Source organism: Macrobrachium rosenbergii, chromosome 2, assembly GCF_040412425.1.
Source record: "Macrobrachium rosenbergii isolate ZJJX-2024 chromosome 2, ASM4041242v1, whole genome shotgun sequence".
NCBI lineage: Eukaryota > Metazoa > Arthropoda > Malacostraca > Decapoda > Palaemonidae > Macrobrachium > Macrobrachium rosenbergii.
The window spans coordinates 47,643,213-47,666,135 of NC_089742.1; the positions used below are offsets into that span (position 1 = coordinate 47,643,213).

General features: G+C 34.2%; 1 protein-coding gene and 1 long non-coding RNA gene across 3 annotated transcripts; both read left to right on the forward strand.

The window, feature by feature from the left end:
• Positions 1–5,627: 5,627 nt before the first annotated feature.
• Positions 5,628–8,222, forward strand: LOC136849808 (uncharacterized). Its single transcript, XR_010856432.1, has 3 exons — positions 5,628–5,754; positions 6,964–7,095; positions 7,430–8,222. It is a non-coding gene; the product is annotated as an uncharacterized lncRNA (long non-coding RNA).
• Positions 8,223–9,871: 1,649 nt separating this feature from the next.
• Positions 9,872–18,072, forward strand: LOC136846382 (mpv17-like protein 2). Of its 2 annotated transcripts, XM_067117191.1 has the most exons (6): positions 9,892–10,133; positions 12,130–12,260; positions 13,041–13,300; positions 13,760–13,930; positions 14,308–14,436; positions 16,056–18,072. In XM_067117191.1, the coding sequence occupies exons 3-6, from the start codon at positions 13,064–13,066 to the stop codon at positions 16,098–16,100; spliced, it is 582 nt and encodes a 193-aa protein (XP_066973292.1). In that variant the 5' UTR covers positions 9,892–10,133; positions 12,130–12,260; positions 13,041–13,063; the 3' UTR covers positions 16,101–18,072. The 2 variants fall into 2 exon arrangements, with proteins under 2 accessions (XP_066973285.1, XP_066973292.1); XM_067117184.1 differs by lacking the exon at positions 12,130–12,260 and having other exon boundaries at positions 9,872–10,133.
• The last annotated feature ends 4,851 nt before the right edge of the window (positions 18,073–22,923 follow it).

Genomic DNA, 22,923 nt, shown 5'->3' on the forward strand with positions numbered 1-22,923 from the left:
TATGTTTAAGTCTTTTTTTATATGTTTTTGATATTTACTGTCTTTTGTTTATGGCCTTTACGTTCACCCCCAAAAGGGTTGGTGCTAAACACGGAGCCCATATTGTACATAAACTGGTATTTACCGAGCAAGAGGGGCGCGATAGTAATCTTCAGTTTTACCAACTTCTTCATCCCACCACCATCACTCAGCTAAAGAGCCGGTTGCCTTAATGCTTCCTCTTCAATTACTGGTGTCCAAAGTATTTTCCTCTGATAAACCACACCTCTCCAAATACTCCTTCACTTTATTACGTCCTCTAATCCTCTCGACCCTCTTCCACCAACAGGTTCCATCCAACCCCTCGTCACTTCTTCCTCCTGTTCGTTCGTTCTTACCACATGCCCATATCATCTGGCATCTTTTTCACACACACACACACACACACACACACACACACACACACACACACACACACACTACCTCCGCCCCCTCTCTCCACTTCCCCCAAGCTGCTTTATATTTTAGTTAAATATATCACGCTTCTTCAATAACATTCTGAAAGTTTCCCATGGCTTCCAGCTATTGCAAAACACAAGTCAGAAAGTCTGAATACGAAACCATAACTGACAGATGGGTAATGATTATATCCCCACAGACATATGCAAGAGATATATAATTCCATCCAATGTCAAATACTGATATATTATTGCTATGTAGAGCTAAGTTGTAACCATGAGCCATATATTCTGAGGCTAATAAAGCACATCCATCTCAAAGGAGTGAGGTCTGCATGAGGAATGGGTGCTTTGGTGATGCATCTGAGTTCACAAAAATAAAAAAAAGTTTGAATTCTCGCCATGGACGAGTCCAGATGCAGTTTGACCCTTCATGACAGAGCAATTAGGTAAGCTTAGGATGAGGCAATAAAGGCCTGCTCTAAAATCTAGGTAAACAATACTGAATATAGAAGTATTGTTTCTCCTACTCCTTTGTGTTGGATCCTGTGGGAGATATTTATACAAAAGCCTAAAGAAATCTTGAAATCATAGCCAACTTGACTCTCTTATCTCATCCTGCCATTATCCATTAAATTTAGTCCCGAATACTACACTTGTACCAATGAACTGCTTCCATTCTTCAACCATATATATTAAGATTCAATGCTCAATCGTCTTGGTTCCAATGTACCCAGTTAAACTTAATTGGTGCCACTTTAGCTTGTTACCTGCTCGTCACCTACTCCGGGCTGCTAGTACTAAGCATGGCGGAAGCTTCTTGGGACGCCGTGTTTAGTACTAGCCCCTCGGGGATCAGAGCATCATATACACCAGTTTCTATATTGCGTGGTCAACAAATTACATTTACCACACGGTGTTTAGTACTAGCACCTCGGAGGAGATGACGCGTTTATAACAAGACAAAGTAGCGCCCCTTACTTTCAGGAATATTTGCTCGAAAATTTCTTCTCTTACAAACGCTTTCAAAGTCTTTCAGTGGTTTCTGCAGTTTCTCTTCACTGGCATACCTGTTTATATTATTTTCTCATCACTCAGCTTTGCATATACATTTAATTTTCTTTTCTGACTTCTCGGGTCACTCCACCCATGAGTCTACTCAACAGCCACGGAGAAATTGCTCACCAATGTCTCAGAGGTACTTTTACACCAGATCCAGTCACTCTCCTGTCTACATATTCTAACACATGCTTTGATTCCATCATGAAAGCTCTTAGTCACTCTCAACAAACTATATTCTATATCTTACTCCCTCTCTTTTTGAATTTCTATATATATGTTTGTGTATATATATATATATATATATATATATATATATATATATATATATATATATATATATATATATATAAGCATGTATATACAATATGTATACATACAATTATATAATTATATATATATATATATATATATATATATATATGCATATATATATATATATATATATATATATATATATATATAGATATATATATATATATATATATATATATAGATAGATAGAGAGAGAGAGAGTGTAATTTGTTGGTGACTAGAGCTTTTAGGATGGAATCAAAGCATGTGTTAATGTAGACACATATACATAATACAACACACACACATACACACACACATATATATATATATTATATATATACATATATATATATATATATTATATATATACATTATAATATATATATATATATATATATATATATATATATATATATATATATATATATACCTACTTCCTTTTAAAGATGATTCTTTACAGAGTTTTTGACTCCATAACTGAGCAGGGAAATAAAAAAAAAGCTTCCATTTTTTTTTTGCCCTCTAAAGTAGTTGTACGCAGTAATGAGGGAAAGCTTAAAAATACTCACAAACAACAGGAGTCTAAAGGCGAAACGTGATATTGAATAAAACAAAGGACACGAGAGAGAGAGGAGAGAGAGAGAGAGAGAGAGAGAGAGAGAGAAATTTTACAAAATAAAAGGACAGAGACAAGAGCTATAGAATGAATTAACAGCTTACAGTTTAAATCAGACTAAAGGCTCAAGACTTCAATGAAAATCAGAAACGAGATAAAAAAGACATCCCAGAAGAAAAAGAAGAAGAACGACACACGACACGAAACAAGAGACAAAAGAGGGAAGAACCAAAACCATAATAAACAAGACACTAAAAGCTAAAGACACAAGGCACACGACAAAAGATACAAAACGCCAACGGACTTCCACAGGAGTACGTGCAGAAGGAATCCTGAGATATTCCCGGTGTTTACACTGTCGTAATAGAGAATCCTTCTGTAGACACACGGTCATAGGATTTACCCCTTCAGACGTCGTAAGTCTATATTTACGAATTTCGTAAAAATAATATATATTTTAAATTATATTTTGAATAAATCATTCAAGATTTATTTTGAAGTGGAGAATATACAAAGAAATTGATGATATGTAATTTTATAAAAATAAAAAAGAAATAAAATCGTTCTTTTTTATTTTTTTATTAATTGTTATTGACACTCAAAAACATCCCCCCCCCAAAAAAAATAAAAAACAGTAACAATAGCCGTTACAGGTAACCAAGTCTCACCTATGGCAAACCAAAAAACAGTTTTCTTACAATTACCGTATCAATACGTAAGCAAGACCTCACAAGATGATTTTTAAAATAAAAACTCAACAAGAAAATCTCTTCTGATATTTGCGATCTGAATGACATGTCTTTAAATCAATTACTTTTATTATTATTATTATTATTATTATTATTATTATTATTATTATTATTATTATTATTATTATTATTCAGAAGATGAAACCTATTCATATGGAACATTGTATTATTACACACATATTATTATTATTATTATTATTATTATTATTATTATTATTATTATTATTATTATTATTATTATTATTATTATTCAGAAGATGAAACCCAATTATTATTATTCATTATGGAACAAGCCTACAACAAAGGCCCACTCAAAAGCCACTGACTTGAAATTCAAGCTTCCAAAGAATATTAAGGTGTTCATTAGGAAGAAATAACATAAGGTAATAGGAAATACAGAAATTATTATTATTATTATTATTATTATTATTATTATTATTCAGTAAATGAAACTACATATTATTATTATTATTACTCACTCATGGAACAAGCCCACAGAGAGCCACTGACTTAAAATTCAAGCTTCCAAAGAAAATTAAGGTGTTCATTTGGAAAAGTAAGAGGAGATAAATAAGAAAGAAGAGATCCCAGACAAAAATATATAAACTGAAATGCAAAGAAATAGAATAGTAGTATTAAGGTAACAACGCACTGAAAGCTCGATTTTGTAAATGCATCAAATTGTAGCAAAACACAAAAAAGAAACGACTCTCTAAAAGGAAGTCTGGCGACGCGTCTTGGGATATCCCAGGGGTAATGGCGTCACGGGACCTTTTTAGACGTAAGACACGAATGTTTATCGTCCCACGAGAAGGGGGAGGGGTGGGGGTTGTGCCGGGAGGCGGAGGCCACCGGCGCTCCGTAGCGCAATGGGAATTCGTGGGACCTTTTCGAATATTTTCTTTTCTTTTTGTCATCATTCCAGCTCCGTATTTTCCAAAATCCGAAGAGTAGGCGGGAGGTTCATTAATGAACTTATTTTTGTTATTGTTCGCTGTTGTAGAGTGATTTTATTTTGCTTGATTTGGTAATGGTTTCGCAGTCTGGAAAGTCAGTTTATGCAAAAGAAAATTAATCTTCAAGTGTCTATAGTTTTTAAAAAATTTTTCGTCTCATTTTTTTTCATTTTCGTGTATATAATTTTTTTTATTTTTTCATGTCTATAATTTTTTTCATTTTTTCCTGTCTCTTTAGTTTTTAATTTTTTCGTGTTTGTAATTTTTTTTTTTTTCGTGTTTATAATTTTTTCCATTTTTTCGTGTCTAATTTTTTTTTATTTTTTCGTGTCTATGATTTTTTTACCTTTTTGTGTCTATAATTTTTTTCATTTTTTGTGTCTATAATTTTTTCATTTTTGTCTATAATTTTTTTTTTCTTTTTTGTCTATAATTTTTTCATTTTTTTTCTATAATTTTTTTCATTTTTTTCTTTATAATTTTTTGTTTTTAAATGTTTTTTTTTCTTCATTTTTCCATGTCTATAATTTTTTTCATTTTTTCGTGTCTATAATTTTTTTCGTTTTTTTCGTGTCTATAATTTTTTTCATTTTTTCGTGTCTATAATTTTTAAAAATTTTTTTCAAGTCATTACAGCCAAATTTGTACTCATTTCTCATTAATCAAATAATGATAACCAAACTTTGTAAAATTGACCTTATAAAATATAAAAATTTAGCCTAATATTTTTTATCCATCAAAATTGCTATTGATATAAGTATTATGTAGTATTGGTAAATTGATATTATAAGCATAATCATCATGTGATTATAGTAAGATAATTATAACATATTCCAAAACATCACAGTAAAGTTTAGGTTGAAAAGTAATGACAAGGCATATGTATGTTGCCTTTAAAACGAACAAAAATGCTCAGTTTGTCAATAAAACCTTTTGGTATTTCCTTTGTGATAGCAGCCCCTGTCACAGACAAGTAAACAATGCGCCCAAGTTTCTTCGGCACAATCAAGTTTTCTGTACAGCGTATAATACTGTGTGAAACTCTACAGCCACTGGCAGGTGGTGGCCTGTGTTGTTGGCACTATAGCGGTGCCAGACGCACGATCATGGCTAACTTTAACCTTAAATAAAATTAAAACTACTGAAGCTACAGGGCTGCAATTTGGTATGTTTGATGACTGGAGGGTGGATGATCAACATACCAATTTGCAGCCCTCTAGCCTCAGTAGTTTTGAAGATCTGAGGGCGGACAGAAAAAGTGCGGACGGACAGACAAAGCCATCTCAATAGCTTTCTTTTACAGAAAACTAATAAACTTATACTTACCTGAAAAAACAAATACTTAATCTACCGTATCACACTGGATATTGCACAGTCAAACATCCCCGCTAAATAACAACATAGATAAACTAACGTAAGTCCTTACAATAAAAACAACTCGAACCACATCCTTTAGGACCCTTCTGCCTTATCCCCGTGACGGGACGGAAGTCCTTCCGGCGAATTTGAAACGTGAGAAACGAAAGACCACAGAGAACTATATATAAGTACGGACGTTCCTGAACGCTCTCCCTCTGTTCTCGAATCACGGCTACTGGTCTCGTGTCACACGCCAAGTTCCGCAAGAGACACTTGTCAAAGTAAGTTATTGATCTCGAGTGAGTTATTCAACACTGAGGTTGTTTGGTCGTCCGAACTCTAAGTCTTTAAGATACAGACACTACGGGATCCAGAAAAATTTCATGGAGGGGCGGGCACCAATTTTCATATTATATCATATATATATAATATATACAATATATATATATATATATATATATATATATATATATATATATATATATATATATATATATATATATCCATTATTATTATCATTAATATTATTATTTTTATTTTTTCTCTAAATTTTATTATTTCTACAATAGATTTTTTAATTTTTTCCCATTTTTATATTTCTCATTTATGTTATTATTATCTAAACGTTCAATATTATTGTTTTGTCATTATTTTTCAATGGGGGGCACGTGCCCAGGTGCCGGCCCCCTCGCCCTGGATCCGCTAGTGTGTACAGATTTAAAAAGAATGGTTTCAGGTTTTGTCTCTCAGTATGACCTCGTTTCATTCTGTTCGTCTCACTTCTTCAGTTCGATTCATAGAATTATTATTTGACAAACAAACAAAGAAAAAGTGAAGCTAGGAAATACTAACCTGTTTAGTATATTGTTTAACCCATTTTCCTTGCTCGAAGTCGACGTGGAATCAAAGATAGGCATCCTTAATCATCTTACGAAGAGAAACAATCTCGAAATTACTGTTTTGTAAGTCCTGCAAACTTCAGTGTCTGATCTGAAAAAAAAAAAATTAATACGTTTTTATACAGGTTACTTAAAGAGCATTTCCCACTCAGGAAATTATTTTAGCCAAAATATATCATTTAATTTTGAGGGGAAAAACTTTTTATTTGACTTTCTCTAGTTATGAAATATGCAGAAAACAAATAAGATTCTGTCCAAAACGAAAGATAATAAGACATTCAGGAAAAATAATGATTTTATTGGTAAATTCATTTTGCCAAAAATGAAAAATCTGATTTAACCTCGATGTTCCTAACATTAAGAATAACGTGAACTTTTGAATACATCCCAAAAATAAAATCTTTGGTGAATATTAAAACCACAGTGCTTCATCTCACGTTCTAGTTGATATAACTACAATAGACATTAAAATTAAGCTTCCAAATCATTAAGTTCTATATTTCAATGAGTGTGACTAATTAACAATCTAAAACTCACGAAAAATTCGTGACATTTATGGCAACTAATTGTATAAATATTTGTCTCTCACAGATGGACGCAAAAGATTCCTCAGCTCTGATTGACCACTACGGATCAAGTTGGGTCACTATGGGTCTTTTAAGTGGACAAATGAATGAGAATCTTGATTGGAAAGCTAGATACCTGACAGAAATTGGATTCCAGGTGAGTCTGCTTTATTATTATTATTATTTTATTATTATTATTATTATTTATTATTATTATTATTATTATTATTATTATTTATTATTATTATTATTATTATTATTATTATTATTATTATTATTATTATTATTATTATTATTATTATTATTATTATTATGTTTGTAGCAGCAGATAAAACATACCGTACCTGTTCACCTAATTAAGAAGATTAATAAACTAGAATACAAACTATCATTATTATTATTATTGTAAACCCTGACACATGTCGTATAATGATGATGATAAAGTATTGTTGTTGACCTATCTGACTTTTATATGCATAATTCTGTTCCAGGCATTAATCATCTTAAGAGCCAGCGGCCTCACCAGCCTTCAGAGAAACATTGTCCCAGCTCCTCGAACAGAACCTGTTTACAATCCAGAAGTTGTATGCACTTCGAAAACAACCAGCCACGGAGCGGACAAATATGCCTACAGGCGTCCAGAAACGAGTATTACGCCTTCATCGGTTCAGCAGACTTTCACTGACGTGTCTCATAGGCAGACGACGCCTGTCACTGGTTGCCAAGACGCCCTGCAAACACGCTTGGAATCCGAAGACCTTGAAACATTGACTGACAACAGGAAACAAATGAGACTAACTGAGATCGACAGTTTGCTATCGGATGCGAAGGAAAATGATCAGCTCAGTGTTTCTGAACGCGCGAGGAAATCTAAGCTTGCTTGTAAGTCACTCTTGTTGAGGCATCTACAAATACAGTCGACGAGTCGCTTGATCCAAAAAGTCAGAGAAAGATCTTTCACCGAAAAGTCTACGAAGTACTGGCGTCTGCAGACGAAGGTTTGATGATTTTTTTTTGTAAATAAAGATTTGTATTTATTATATCATATAGAGACGGCATCTTCATGTAATTAGTTTATGCGGTCAATGTACAAAATCGCATTTGACAGCACTTAGATGTAAGCTAAATCACTGATGTATATATATCCTCTTAATAAATTTACATTACCTTCTTGAGAGATGATGTCTTTTTCATAATAGAAAAGAAATTTCTACTTAATCATCATTAAGTGTCGCTGGGTAATCCAGGAACATTAGTATTATTAACGAAAACAAAATTGATAGGAGTTTTAAGTCTGCCGCAGAAACTCATGAAGGGTAACAAAACTAACAAACAAAAGTTCCACTAAGTCAAATCTGTAGTTTAGGGGGTAGGGGTGTTAGAGAGGTGAAACCCTTCCCGGGAGTCCATTTTGCTGTATTTTTTACTCTTTTAATGGTGTTTCGGAACAGATAAATGTATGGTGAAAAAATACTGAAGAATTTTTCACTGTGCTCTCTCTCTCTCTCTCTCTCTCTCTCTCTCTCTCTCTCTCTCTCTCTCTCTCTCTCTCTCATATATATATATATATATATATATATATATATATATATATATATATATATATATATATATATATATATATACTGTATATATATATATATATATATATATATATATATATATATATATATATATATATATATATATATATATATATATATATATATATATATATATATGTAATGTATGTATGTACGTATATCAATCTAGCTATGATTCAGATTTATTATAAAAATACTGAAAACGGACTATAAACAAAATGTTAACTTTACAGAGAATTCAACTGTCTCTTTTTGCTGATAAAGAGGTCTTATTTCCTTTTAAGACTGTTTATTATAGGGCAGCGAAAAAAAGGATTCTAAACGCCACCACTTGCGAATGTATATTATGCCTGTCAGGGAGGTTATCTGGTTTAGATTAAGGCTTATGCCAGCACTGGGCCTTTCTCTAAGATGGCCCTTAAGTGTGGTAAGAAGTGAATGCGAGTAGGAAGACTGGCTGGGACCTCAGGATTCTTTTTAACCAACAGCGATGTGTCAGAGGCATGAATTCTGAACAATTATTAGCTAAACTGTAACTGGTGTTTTTTTGAAGACCTGAGGTTCAGGCACATACGCTCCGCGTGAAACACATGTACTCTTGATGTCATTTTAAGAAAATATTGTTTAGGAACAGTATCGTCTTTCTTCATAGAGATTAATATATTCGAGAAAATACTAGAAAACAATCAAGATGTCAGGTGGAGCGGAAATGTTTCTGAAAAAAACATGCATACATTCCCGTGATTTTGGTAACATCAAGGTAGTTTAGGTCTGACTTTAACTATTTTCTTTTTTAGTTTTACTTTTTGGGTTTCTCGTTCCACATATTCCACGTCGTTATTTTTCTGCCTGCAAATGTGGTTTACTTCCTTTATATATTTCTATCAGTAGCCTACCCCTTTCTGCATTCGCTACTGCGTCTATGACCACCGGCCCATCCTATGATAAAACATGAGACTTTCCACCTCCATTTTGCCTTGTGCCTGAAACCTTTTTCATTTAAAAAACTAATTGAGTTCTGTTTTCCCAATTAAAACTAATATTCAAATTTTGTGTGATATTTCTATTCGGTTTCAATCAACATTATTTCAGTGTTCTTTCGTCAAAACTCTTGTTTTGTAACAATGTCTGTGATCTATTTATTACTGAGTATACGTCTGTCACATATCAGAGGTTTGTTCTATACTCAACTTAGTAATTTTTTCGATTATAAATGCTTTTATTACCGTATATAATACATTATTGTTATAAATTATGATTTAAAAATTATATATAAAAATTTATAACATATCTAAATACGAATTTTGAAAGTATCAAATAAGTAATTCGACACATGAAATATTTCTTTCTAAAGAAACGGTGCTCCATAACAACTCGCCGGTAGTTCATTCACGCCCGAAATCTTATCTATGGCTCAGTAAATTCTTTATGCAACGTGGCCTTGCTAGTCATATCCGGCCGGTGGTATTGTTTTAAGTTAGGATGGAGATATGAACATAAAAAAATGTTTTATTCGAAGGATTATTGTACGATAAGAATGTATGAGTAGGTTTAGGTCCGTTTGCCTGCCGATAGCTTATGCATTGATTTGAGATCCTACCTGTAAACCCAGGTAAGTAATAGATAAAAAAAACCTTTATGATTAGTCGAGCACGATTGTAAAATATAGTGTTCATGATAGTTGTTGACGAATCGTCATTTCAGTTGAAAGTGGCTAATTAGTTAATCTAATATTCACCCCCGTCAAGTTTAATAATGGCTTAATTGGGAGGAGTTCGGGTCGTTTCGGCCGTAAGTCACTTACGGCCAAAACAGTATTTACCGTTATGTTTATCGTATTTACCGTTATTATTTTATGTTTTACGTACATCCCCAGGGGCTGGTACTAAACACGGCGTCCATTTTGCACATAAACGTGCTTACGGCCGAAACGACCCAAATGCAAGTCGTTTAGGCCGCAAGCACGTTTACATGCAAAATGGGCGCTGTGTGTAGTACCAGCCCCGTGGGGATGTACGTAAAATATATAATAATGACGGTAAATACCTTAAACACAACATCTTACATTGTTTTGAATGTTGCGACTGAAACGACCAGGACTGGAAATTGGGGTTTTTGGATGGATAATACCAACAGTAGTGAATACCATGAATTCACCCAGGTCGAACCTGATTTAATCTAGGTCACCAGGTCCTAGGCCTACTTGAACGGGATTGGGGGTTTGACTCCCTACATAGGGCTCCATAATTCGTCAAGTGAAAGAGGCAACAGTGATGCTTCCTAACCTAGCCAGCACTGTGCTGCTACCTAACCTGACCTGGGGTGCCTTGCATTGGAGAGAACTATGTTATTCATAACATACTCCTAAAAACACAAAATCATATGTAGATTGGTCATTTCAGTAAATGATAACACTATACACTTGTGCAATTATCCTCAGACATCACAGTACATTAGGCTTATGGGAGAAGAGGATAAAATCAAAATATGGTTGGGGATGACAAGGGGGACTTCAATGGGAAACTTGGTTTTTTGTAGTAGAAATACAAAAATGGGTGAATAATACCAGCAATAATAGAGGAATGTGCTATGTTGAAAGTAATATAAAAATTTCTGGGAAAATATACCCCCACATGGTTCACGTTTTAATCCCTGAAATCATAAATAAAAACTGGATTAAAGGAGGAAAGTATAGCCTAGTGGTGCTAATCAGAGAGATTTATTCCCAACCTAACCTGTCATAGGGTTCCACGCTCTATATGGATGAGGGCTTTGCCCATACTTGACTCCCTTTCCCCTAACCTTGGTTAAAAGGTGTGGCAATGATAATTAGTGGGATACATCATAACCTACCCTAACCTAGGGTGCTGCTTCCTACCTGACAGGGAAAGTGGCATGTGCCTTTGCCCCACCTAGGACCCCTGTAACATACTTCAAACCTGTTGTTCGTTTTAATGCATAGAGTACAGTCTTGTGTGCTTGGAAAGTCTGAAGAAATAGGTGTGTTCATTTGAACATTACTAGGAAAGTGAGGAAAGCAGACTCATTCATCAGAATTACTTGCCTGTTTTCAGCAATCATATTTTCTGGAGATTATAGATGTATATTAATTCGGAGTATTTTTGTCTGTATTTGGAAACAACAAGGTGGAGGTCCATGCCCATGACCTTACAGATCGAATTTCATGAGTACTTTTAAGAATATATGTCCTGTATTACTAAATCTAAACTTAAAAAACTTCAATAATAAAGTTTTAGGGTGTGTTCATTTCCACTGTGATAATGCTGTCAAGGGAAAAGGTGTGATGAGTTTGACAAGCTGAGTGATCTGGAGAATCATGAACGATGAAGTTCTAATTAAACAAAAAAGATCAAAAAGAATTAAAAAACTTGCAAAAGTAATTTAAAAATTGTTGTGGGGATTTTAAATATTCACAGATCTCTCCCACATTAGGCTACAAATATCTGGCATTAATAAGTTGCCCTCACATTTCATTAGAAAAAACAGGGCAATCTTCACTATTCAAACACTAGCACAATTTAATTGGTGTTTGTGAGAAATGAATTTGTCATATTGTAACCCATATTTGTTTTTCCCATACTGATAAGCTACCCCTTAAACAATGCAAGAATGACAGTGAGAAACTGAGTGAGTGTGGAAATACAAATGTAAGGGATTAGCACCAACAGCAATACACTCCAAGCACCAGAGAAGCTTTCTGGTTGCCATCGTAGAGAAGGTAAGTTTGCTAAAAACAAAATGGTTTTGGTTGATACAATAGCATTTAAAAGGGATACGTTCTAAGGAAGGATCACATAGCCTAATGTAACCTCACTTAGGATGTAATGTTCTATCTGACTGGACCCCCTGTAAAGCATGACCTAGAATGCCTAGATTCCCTACCTGAGGGCAAAGGCTAAGCTTACCCCATGCATAGCTGTTCCATTATTTGATTATTGTCTTTCTGGTACATTTATTATTAATGTCTGTAAAAATAATTTATCAGTTTTCATGGTGGTTAATAGAATACCAGCAAACTGTGTGAGCTTGTGTAATGCATGAAATTTTATTTCCTTCCCAGAAATGGCCTGAAATCATCTTTCAGTTTTATGTAGTTGAAATAGGATTCCAAAGAATTTCAACTATGATAGAGAAGTACACAGCTTAGGTAAAATTAGTGCTAATGGTGTGTTTGTATGGATTTAGGATGTTGTATTATGATAATTACACATTAATATAGTCATTATTTATGACCAATATATGATAAATGCTTATCAGTTGCCAGGATATTCATGTTTGTGTGAAATGTATTTTCTGTTGGGTGGGACAAAAATTTATGACTCACTACCAGAACCACAGAAGCTTCATGTGTGGAACATTTATCATGTGAATGAAAGAGATTTTAATTTTGAAAAACACATACAGTAGTGTATTTTGCTATCAAGACTAACTAACAATTTGTATTTTGGCATGGAAATTTAAGTATGCAATAACTCATAGTTTTTATTTCACCTTCCAGGTGGTGGCAGCACTAAAGTGATCATGTTTCGTTCTGTTCAACGTGTGTGGTCAAAGTTATTTGGAAAATACCTATGGGCTACAAACACTTTAAGTTGTGGAGGTTTATTGGCAGCTGGAGATGGAATCCAGCAGTACATTGAGCATGCCCGAGGTGTAAATGCAACTCCAGGATATGACTGGAGAAGGACAGGACGTCTTTTCTTAGTTGGTCTTTCCCAAGGTCCGCCACATCATATTTTTTATATATGGTTAGACAAGGTATAGTATTATGTGGCTTCTGCACAACTTAATATCTAAGTTGGCAGCATCATAGCTAGGGATTGAACACAAAAGCATCGTACTGTACATTGATACATTTTAACATTGTCTGCGTATACTTTATATTCAAAGTGAAACCAACATATGTATGTATTTAACATGAAAGTATAATGAATTGGATTGTTTAATTATTTGAAATTTTAAACATAAAAAGGAAAGCCATAGCATTTATAATTGACTGGTGCCTGTTAACCTAGTCTACACATCCTGCAAAATAGCACCAAATGGTCATAAACATGTAATTAAATTTAGCCTTACATAATTAGCTGGTGTTCATTTGTCCATATTAGAATGCTACTACAGCACTAAGTTTCTCCCAAGTTGAAAAGAATTTGCATATGTAGGCTGTAAGCTAAGTTAGCAGCAGTTAGAAAATAAATCCCTTAATTTTCCTTCCAGGTTTTACCTCAAAAGAATGCAAAGACAGTGTTCAAGAAAATAATGGCAGATCAAATTGTGGCTGCACCATTCTTTGCAGTCACATTTTTTCTTGGAGCAGGACTTTTGGAGGGCAAAACTCTCAAGGGAGCTTGGTTAGAATTCAAAGAGAAATTTCCTGCGGTTTATGCAGTGAGTTGTTGTTGTTGTTGTGGTTCCCCAGACTATTTTCTTTTGAGTGTTTTACAGATTACACTTCCTGTGGAAATGAAATCATTGTATTTTTTGTCATGTCCATTGTTGTTTATTATTATTTATTAGTCTTATTGTCACTACAGTAGTTTGCTGGAGATCTGCTTTGTAGAAGTCTTATTCCTAACTTTTTAGATTATGTATATGTTTCCCACATTTAAGAGCTGCTTGTAATTTATATAATTTACAATGTAAGAATATAAGTTGAAATTAAGAGGCTTTCCATTAAGTGTAACAATACTGTTTTGTGGGTGAGTCTTAATTACCCTTAGTTTCATCATACGATTATATGTTTAATTTTTTATCCTTTTTTTCAGTTTGACTGGTGTATATGGCCTCCCACACAAACAATAAACTTCTATTTTGTTCCAATTCGGTATCGAGTCTTGTACATTAATGGTGTGACAGTTATATGGGATGTATTCCTATCGTATATGAAGCATAAGGTAAGCATTTTTTTGTGACTGTTGAAGATACTGTAATGCCATACAGTTAGGTTGATGATTGGTTATCATAGTTAGTACATAAGAATGCAGTAATAACTTTGTCAATTGGCTCTACTGTAATTTTATAATTTTCTTTTATTAATTGATCAATAAGGGTTTCCAGTCACTGCGGTAATGTCACTGACTTTGTTTTAGCTCGAAATTGCCCAAAGAATTGCTTATAAAGCTTTTTCTTTTCTATGCTTTACTGTCTACGGACATCAGAAACCTGCCTCTGCTATAATTGTAGTATCAGGTCGAAATTCATATATATCATATATGTTGTGGATTCAACATTTTATGTGGTGGACCCAGTGTTCAGGATCCACAGTTATACTTTACCACCATTGTGGGCTTTGCAATTTTTATTTCCTCAGATATTGTCATTGGGTATCTGGTAATTAATCCTTCTGTCTGTACAGCTCTGTACATGCCCATCTGTCCACTAAGGTCAACGCCTGTTTAAGGAGTGTTATTTTGATATCTTTGAGGATAAAGACTCTGAACTTCATGTCAATTTATACTTGTTGGTCAAGCTCAATTTTCATAGTTCATTTTCTCACCGCTGTTCAAGTGTTTTCAGAGGCTTGGCTATAACCTCTAAACAGTATGAGATAGAGACCTTAATTTGGTATGCATACTCTACTAATGGCTTTTCAAGTGGTAGGTCATGCATAGAGGCCAAAGGTCATATAGGAATTTGCTATGAGGTGTTGCCTAGTGTTTCACAAATGTCTTGTTTGCTTGAAGTTGCCTACAGTCAGTACATGGTAGAAAATTTCATGTAACTGAATAATAGAAATTAACACTGTTTAACACTTTATTTCCATCAGTTTTGAACAAACCAAGAGAAAAATTGAAGGTTTCGTACACTTATTAATTTTTCTTGAGTGAAACTCTGCATCATCAAATTCAGAGACAGTCTGCATTCTTTGATAGCTGTAACTTTTAATCGCTGACAAAGCATTATGAGAAATAACAAATACTTTAGCTTTTCAATACCATTTTTTCAGTGTATGATGGTGTGCAGCCTTAAGTTAGTTTGCCAGTGGCTCAAGTAACCCAAAACTAAGGCTAGAAATAACAAATATTTAATCATATGAGTGCTGTACAGCCAGTTTACCATTTCTATACTGTTGTATACCCAATCATGAATTTTTTCAGCTTTATAGAAAGTAATGTTTGACAAGAAGCCATTTTGGTACATGTTTAATGCAGATTTATATTTTTATCCTCTATTGGATTTTAGTAAGATAAAAATAATTCCCAAAAATTAGCTTGCAATCAACAAAGAATTTTATATGGAGTGATTTGGTATTTTTCTCTACTGCACTTTTATGTTTACTTAGCTAATTTTTGCATCCCTCTAACTGTTGGTACCAAGTACATTATTATTATTGTTACCTTCAGGGATGTTCATTCCTTGTACTCATCAGTATTTTAATCATTTTACTTCCTTTAGTACAGTTCTGGAAGTTTAAAGTGTTCTGATTTTAATTATTTATAATTATTATAGTTAACTAACAGAAATTGTTATTTGTGAACTACTGTGTATGGATAATTTTATCTCCTCTTTTCAGGATCAGGCCGTCACAAATGAAAGAGTACCTTCCAAGTCGTCGTGATTAATGTCATTTAGTACCGAGTCCAGATGTTGGCATTGTTTGAAGCACAAGTTACCAAACAGTATGGTATTTACTGTACTTGTTCTTAGAGTGTGGCTTAACGATTAGAGTCTTACGTCAGGCTGTGTTAATTCGTTGTTTTTTCTTCTGTAGCATTGGTTATTCTTGTTGAATGTTTACTGTTTTGATTTTTGTTTGCATTAAAGTGTATTACAGATCTACCAAAGGAATACAGTTCTCAAGAAGATTTTTATATTGTCTGCCGCCGGTTTTTGAAGATACATGTGTGACTGTACATAAAGTCTTAAAATAGTTCAATTTTTCCATTTTCACTTATACAATATATGCGGGTGAATGTTCTGTACTATTATAGTACAGTATTGGATATTTTCAAGATACTGATCAGAGTATGTGATAAAAGGATCTATAGGAATGTTATGGAGTGCGTATGAGAAACACTTTTGCCTTTGGTACCACAGAAGCAGTGTTTGCAGTACAAATATATGCTTGTATTTGATGGACTGCTGCAAGAGTAGTGAAATGTGTACAGTAAACTGGAAATAATAAGGGTAGATAAAAGATTTGCTCAGGTTTCTATTTCAGTTAGAACTATGTAAGATTGGACAGAGATTGAGGTGCATTTTTTGTTTTACTATTGTTGCTTTCTTCTCCACCTATAGAGATAATTTATATTTCAGAGATGAACAATGGGTTAAGGTTAAAGGATAGTCAGTAGATGGCAAAGAACTCAGAAAAATAATTAGCTATAGAACAGGATTCCAGAGCATCAGTGAGGTGACAGTGGATATACAGAGGTAATTGTGCATTAACCAAAGGTGATAAAATGTCAAGGAACAGAGTAAGATTGAATGTCCCTGTTAAAAGGAAAAAGTTTGTTAGGCCTGTAGTATTTGTAAAGAAAAGTGCAAGTCTGAAACAGAAATAAATTGGACTGTGGTTAAAGGGCTTTCAGCTTACAAAAAATGACTTAAGAGCTTTAAGAGAGGATTGCTAGTCTTGTATTTAATGTGCAACTTTTCATGGATCATAGACATTAACATTCAAGAGTATGATCTGCTTTGAGGAGGATGTGAAAGAGCAGTTGATGAATCAAATTGCAGGTTAAGTCGTATTTGAGAATTTAGGTACTGCAGGGTGCTAATGGAATGATTGAAAATACAAGGCTGGATTGTTCCAAAGTCCTTATTATGGAGATAGAAAAAGAAGACCCCTTGGTTTTGTGACCAGAAATTGCAGTAGTGTAAACTTGTTTGGTATTTAATAAAAAGCTGTACTTTAAATTATGCTGGGGGGGCGATGTATTTTTGTTTTGAAATTTAAAGTAAGTTTTATATTAGATTTCACGTGGTGAACAAGAGCAGTACATTGAATGAAGCTCGTTTAGTAATCGGCTATGATAAGTAAACTTGCACCTAACTAGTTTACTGTTAAAATAATATTCCACTTGGGACTTAGATTTTCAGAAATCCAGCTTTACCTAGTGAACTTATTTTTAGTGTGTGTACGTTGTGCCTTGCTGTGCACATGCATTCATATTCCTGTTTCATATATATACTGTTTTATATACTGTTTTTGGATTTACCTTTTTTGCTCTTCCTGTTATGTTAATTTTGTATGCTCTCTCTCTCTCTCTCTCTCTCTCTCTCTCTCTCTCTCTCTCTCTCTCTCTCTCTCTCTCTCTCTCTCTCTCTCTCTCTCTCTCTCTCTCTCTCATATGAAAATTTCATTTACTGCACCAATTTTCCTGTGAATCGTGCATCATTATTATTTATACATACATGATGTTATGCAGTTTAGTGATCACGTTTTTGTATAATTCCTCTTGTAGAAATTAGTGACCAAATATTAGCGTAGTAAATGTACATATTTTTCAAGTCAGAGATTTATGAAACAAAAAGTGCAGAGTTATGTAAAATATTTTTGGAAAATAAAGTTTGTTAGTGGAAACTTTCTTAGTACTGTGATGTCCTAAAATTCATAAAATTTTCAACTTTTCTTGTACAATCATTGAATAAGGTTTTATGAATTATATTTTACTCATAACAATGAAACTAATTTATTAGATGTCTGCTTGAACTAAACTCATAAAAAACTGAAACTTGAGTTTATTAGACATCTGCTTGAACTGAGGTAGCATTGTTTGCTTCCAAGTTTGCATAACTTTTTCTGAATGTTGTGCTACATTTAAATGAACTTTCTATATACTCGTACACTTGCCAGAGATATTCAGTTCTTACTGCTTTGTGTGATAAGGTAACAGTTCCAATCAGTGCCTACCTTGTAGGGGATATCGTTTACTGTGAGTCCTACGCAACATACTATAGATGGTGCCAAAGGTTCTTTGCAGGTTCCTTTTGGTTCCTTTATGCATTTATTTTTGGTCTTTGTTTTATCATCTGTATCCTTTGATCTTTTGCTTTCTAGCAATCTTAACCTCTCTAGTTGTATCTGTCTCCAGTCGCTCACTTACAAACAGTTTACCAGCTATAGTCTGTTTCTGTTCCTTCCATTTCTCTGGGAGCAATAGTCTTGATTGTGGCGTTACTGTTGACAGACAAAGACATCCTATCATTTTCCTCAGAGTGAGATTAAGGCAGAACTTATTTCCTTCAGATTTTGCTGAGGCAAGGCTTATGAAGGAAAAAGCATCAGAGATGTAGGTGTGGAATTACTGCAGAAGGATGCTGCATTAAGAGGTCCCAGGTCATTGGGTAATAATTTTAGGAGTTGTCTTTATGAAAAATAGCTGTTATAAGTTTAATTTTTTTTATGTCGGTGTTATTTAAGGTTCTTTACAGCATCCCGTCGGCCCCTAGCCCCTTTCATTCCTTTACCTGTACGTCCGTTCATATTCTCTTTCTTCATTCTTACTTTCCACCCTCTCCTAACAATTGATTCATAATGCAACAGCGAGGTTTTCCTGCTGTTACGCCTTTCAGACCTTTTTGCTGTCAATTTCCGTTTCAGTGCTGAATGGCCTCGTAGGTCCCAGCGCTTGGCCTTTGGCCTAAATTCTATATTCTGTTCTGTTCTAATTTCACTTAATATTTGTCGCAAGTCTAGTTTTTAAGAACAAGGTGTCTCATTCATCACGTACTCTAAAGCCAGCTGAAAATAATTTATTATTATTTTTAGCCTTATTAATATGAGTACTGTAGTATTCAAAATAAACCAAAATCCAAATAGAACAAGTAAAAAATGTAACTGATGTACGTAGTAACTTTCCATGTACAAGTAGTAGGATAATCACAAGGGAAAATGCAGGGGAAAAATTAAATAAGAGAAGTTAACAAATAAATTACTTTCAAAACAAAATTGATTTTTTTGTGTTAACCCACTGCTTATAATAAACCATTTTCGTTAGCCAAAAAGGATTCCCTGGTGCTTTGGTCCCTGTTGAAATAACCAATGAAAGCAGCAGTTAGTCATAGCCTTGCTTGTCTGCAAGCAGAACCACCAATCCGAGCCAACTCCTTCCTCTTTGCTTGTCAGTTTGATGAGAAAGCAGTGGAGTTTGGAGGGAGGAACTCACATTATAAATAATGGGTTTGTTTGAGAAGTGAATTTTTTTTAATTTGATTTCTTCATCACAAACACATCACCATCAGCTCACACCATTTTAGGTAGGGCAGACTTACCTGCTGAAACTACTGAGTTGGCTCAAAGTAATCTTTGGGTTGACTCGAAAGTCTTCCTGGATTGATTCAAATCCTTCAACTTTACAAAGGTTTCAGTGAGTCCTTTTAGGATAACAAAAATCTTGTTAAACAAAGTAATTAAGAAGTTTGTAAATTGTATGCTCCGAGTAAAACATCCACATCTCATCTCAGACCCTGTAGGGATGTTGGAGGTTGAACTCCATGTTGCCTTGGGAAACTATTGGGAATGACCATGTAACCATGCTTAAGGACTTATGGAAACTACCTCGTAAAAATGTTGAAATAAACATTGCAAGTTCGCTGGAGAGCTTAAGCTGATGCTTACAATTCATAGACCTAAAGAAGAGAAGACCTCTATCCTTGTATTGGTGACACTGACAACTTTGTTGTCAGGAAGTCTGCTGCGTGTGGAGTATTGGTAGTAATCTGATCAGCATTCCTTTCATGCCACCAACAGCACAATGCTCTACAAAAGCAAATTTCCAGTGAAGTTTCATAGATCCCTGAACGTGAGGAAATAATTCCAGAACTCTGTTTCAGTCACAACCCAGCAATGCAGTGGGAGGAAGTCTGCAGATTGTTATTACAGTGTCATTATTATTAAATACTTTAACCAGACCACTCAGGTGTTTTATCAGCACACAGGACTGGCCCAACGGATTTGTCCTTGTTAATGATAGGGTTTAGATTTTATATACATGAATATGGCTCTTTAAAATATTTTTAACTTGGTTAATTGACAGTGATGGAGATTCTGACAAAATTTCTTTACCTGATTTGTTCCCCAAACTTGACATTAGTTGTCAAGTATCTTTTGGGCATTCACACACAAAAATGTTTAACTGATAATGTTACTCTACAGTCTATACATATAGGGGTTGGGTCATGTGGGCTATTCATCAGTCATCCATGGTTCAAACGAGAGTGACAAATTCGAAGATGTGTTAGAGTTACTTTGTGTATGACCTTTTGATATGACAAATACCATATTCCAGCACTGGGCTTGATTTGCTTTAATTTGTTACCATTATGTTCATTGTTCCATATCTTCTGCCATTTATTAATTATAATTGGTTTTAGAGATGGTATAGAAGCACTAACAGGAATACTTATGTGTAATTTCTTTGTAGTGGTTTCAGCTTTGGCTGCTTTTTCATCTTTTTCACTTCCTTTGATACCTGCATGGGCAGATATCGATAGTATTTCTACACTTTTACCCTCTGTATAATTTGTGAAGTGGAAATTTTATTTGCTGCAGAAAGGCATGCATAATTTTGGAGCTATGCAGTCTGGACATGTGGGCTGCAGGACACATTTTATGAACAAAGTACTGCATAAGGGAATATTTACAGTAGGACCAGCAGCAGTGGATTGCAGATTATTTATTAAAACTCACCTGAGCACCTTACACCAGCCAACCAGTCCACAACCAGCACTTGATGTCACATCCCATGGCAAGTGGACTGTGAGGTTACACTCTATGTGGTGATTATCTTAGTGTTCAGGTATCTTGAAGCACAAAACGCTTTAGGCGTCTCTGTCATATGAAGTTATTTGGCTATAGTAAAAGCTATTAAGTTTGCAATATGCTGGGAGAAAATAGTTCTTATTATGTTTTCATTACAGTATACTCTTCACCCCTTCAGGTCATCTTTGATTTGCACACATTTCCGTACTGCAGATAGAAACAAATTGTTTCTTCTTGGAAGAGAGTGGTTCCTTTAGCATGGAATATATACTGATTTTCTTGTTTAAAACAACAATGGGAGGGCTTGTATGAAATATAAGATCTTTTCCTTTATTTTATTACTTTTCAGATTATGTACAGCATTACATAAATGTTAAAATCCTTTCCTGTTTTTGTATTCGAAGATTTTGCCATTTTTTTGTATTCAGGTACTATTGAAGGTTTTGACAATGCTATCATATTTTTCTCGTTTGTGATATTCACTGATTTTTATATTTTAATTCTTTTACAGTAAACTGTTGTGGTCTTCATTCTTTCCATTTTAAAGTTGGATCATTATTTTCCCAAGTGTGAAGATTGGTTTTTAATCTTTTTTATTTGTAAAGTTTTATTAAAGATTACACCAGAATTTTCTGTAGCATTTTATATTTTTATTAGTTGTATATAATTTCTACAGATGTCCATAGACAGTTTTTTATTTATCTTGCCATCATTCCGGGAAAATGTTCCAGCGTCCCTTCAGCCCCTAGCTGCACCGAGTTTTTAGGCTTTTATTTTACCACCATTCCCACTTCCTTTCTCCAGTCTTGCTGTCCAACCTCTCTAACTCACATTTTTTGGTACAATTGTGGGTTTTCTTGCATTTCATTCTCCTCTTTTATTGTTTGTCCAGTCACTCGAACTCCATCTTTTCACTGTCATATGTGAAAAGAGGGCACTGCGGCACTTTTGGTTGAATGACCGAAAGTGCACTGGCGCTTGGGTTGACATCTTGAATTTAATAAATCAAATCAGATCCCTCTAAATGTGCTTAAAGAGGATTAACAGTCATCATCATTATATTTTCCTTCCAGTTTCATTGTTTCATCAGGTCTTGGGCTTATTTTGCAAAGCTTTTCATTTTTCTTTTCAGGTAACATATTCCTTTGTTGGGTGTTCTTTTTTACAAGCACGGTCTGTTACTCAGTTAATACAGTACTGAGATTTTTACTGCATTGTTTTTATACAATACACACATGATTTTACTGAAGGCTGATGAGGGTAGACACATGCTTGCCTTTACCTATCTCATGTTTGAAGGAAAAGGATAATTAAAAAACAGGGAAATGGATACTGGGTTATGCCTCTTGACAGTACGTAAGAGCGACAAAGATGGTAATACTGTGTTTCTTCTTGTACTCTACTATAGCTGTTGCTCCCTGTAACTCATTATTGACCTGGATTATTAACTCTACATCAAGAGACTGAATTTCTTTATAACAGAAGCCTGTTGCATTTTCGACGAGATTGTCTTTGATGCTGGGTGAAATTATTTGTAAGAAATTTAATATCAACTCTGTGGTTTTGATAAATCTGGCAAAATTATTTTTATATAGTCTTTGCTTTTTATGGGATTATTTCTGTAGCAAGGAAAAAACTGCTCGTCTAGATGCGAATGAAAAGCTTTAGAGAAAGC

Coding starts and splice junctions, on each gene's coding strand:
- LOC136846382 (XM_067117184.1), top strand. CDS start 13,064: ATGTTTCGTTCTGTTCAACGTGTGTGGTCAAAGTTATTTGGAAAATAC. Junction 13,931..14,307: donor AATTTCCTGCGGTTTATGCA/GTGAGTTGTTGT, acceptor CCTTTTTTTCAG/TTTGACTGGTGTATATGGCC. Junction 14,437..16,055: donor TATCGTATATGAAGCATAAG/GTAAGCATTTTT, acceptor TCCTCTTTTCAG/GATCAGGCCGTCACAAATGA.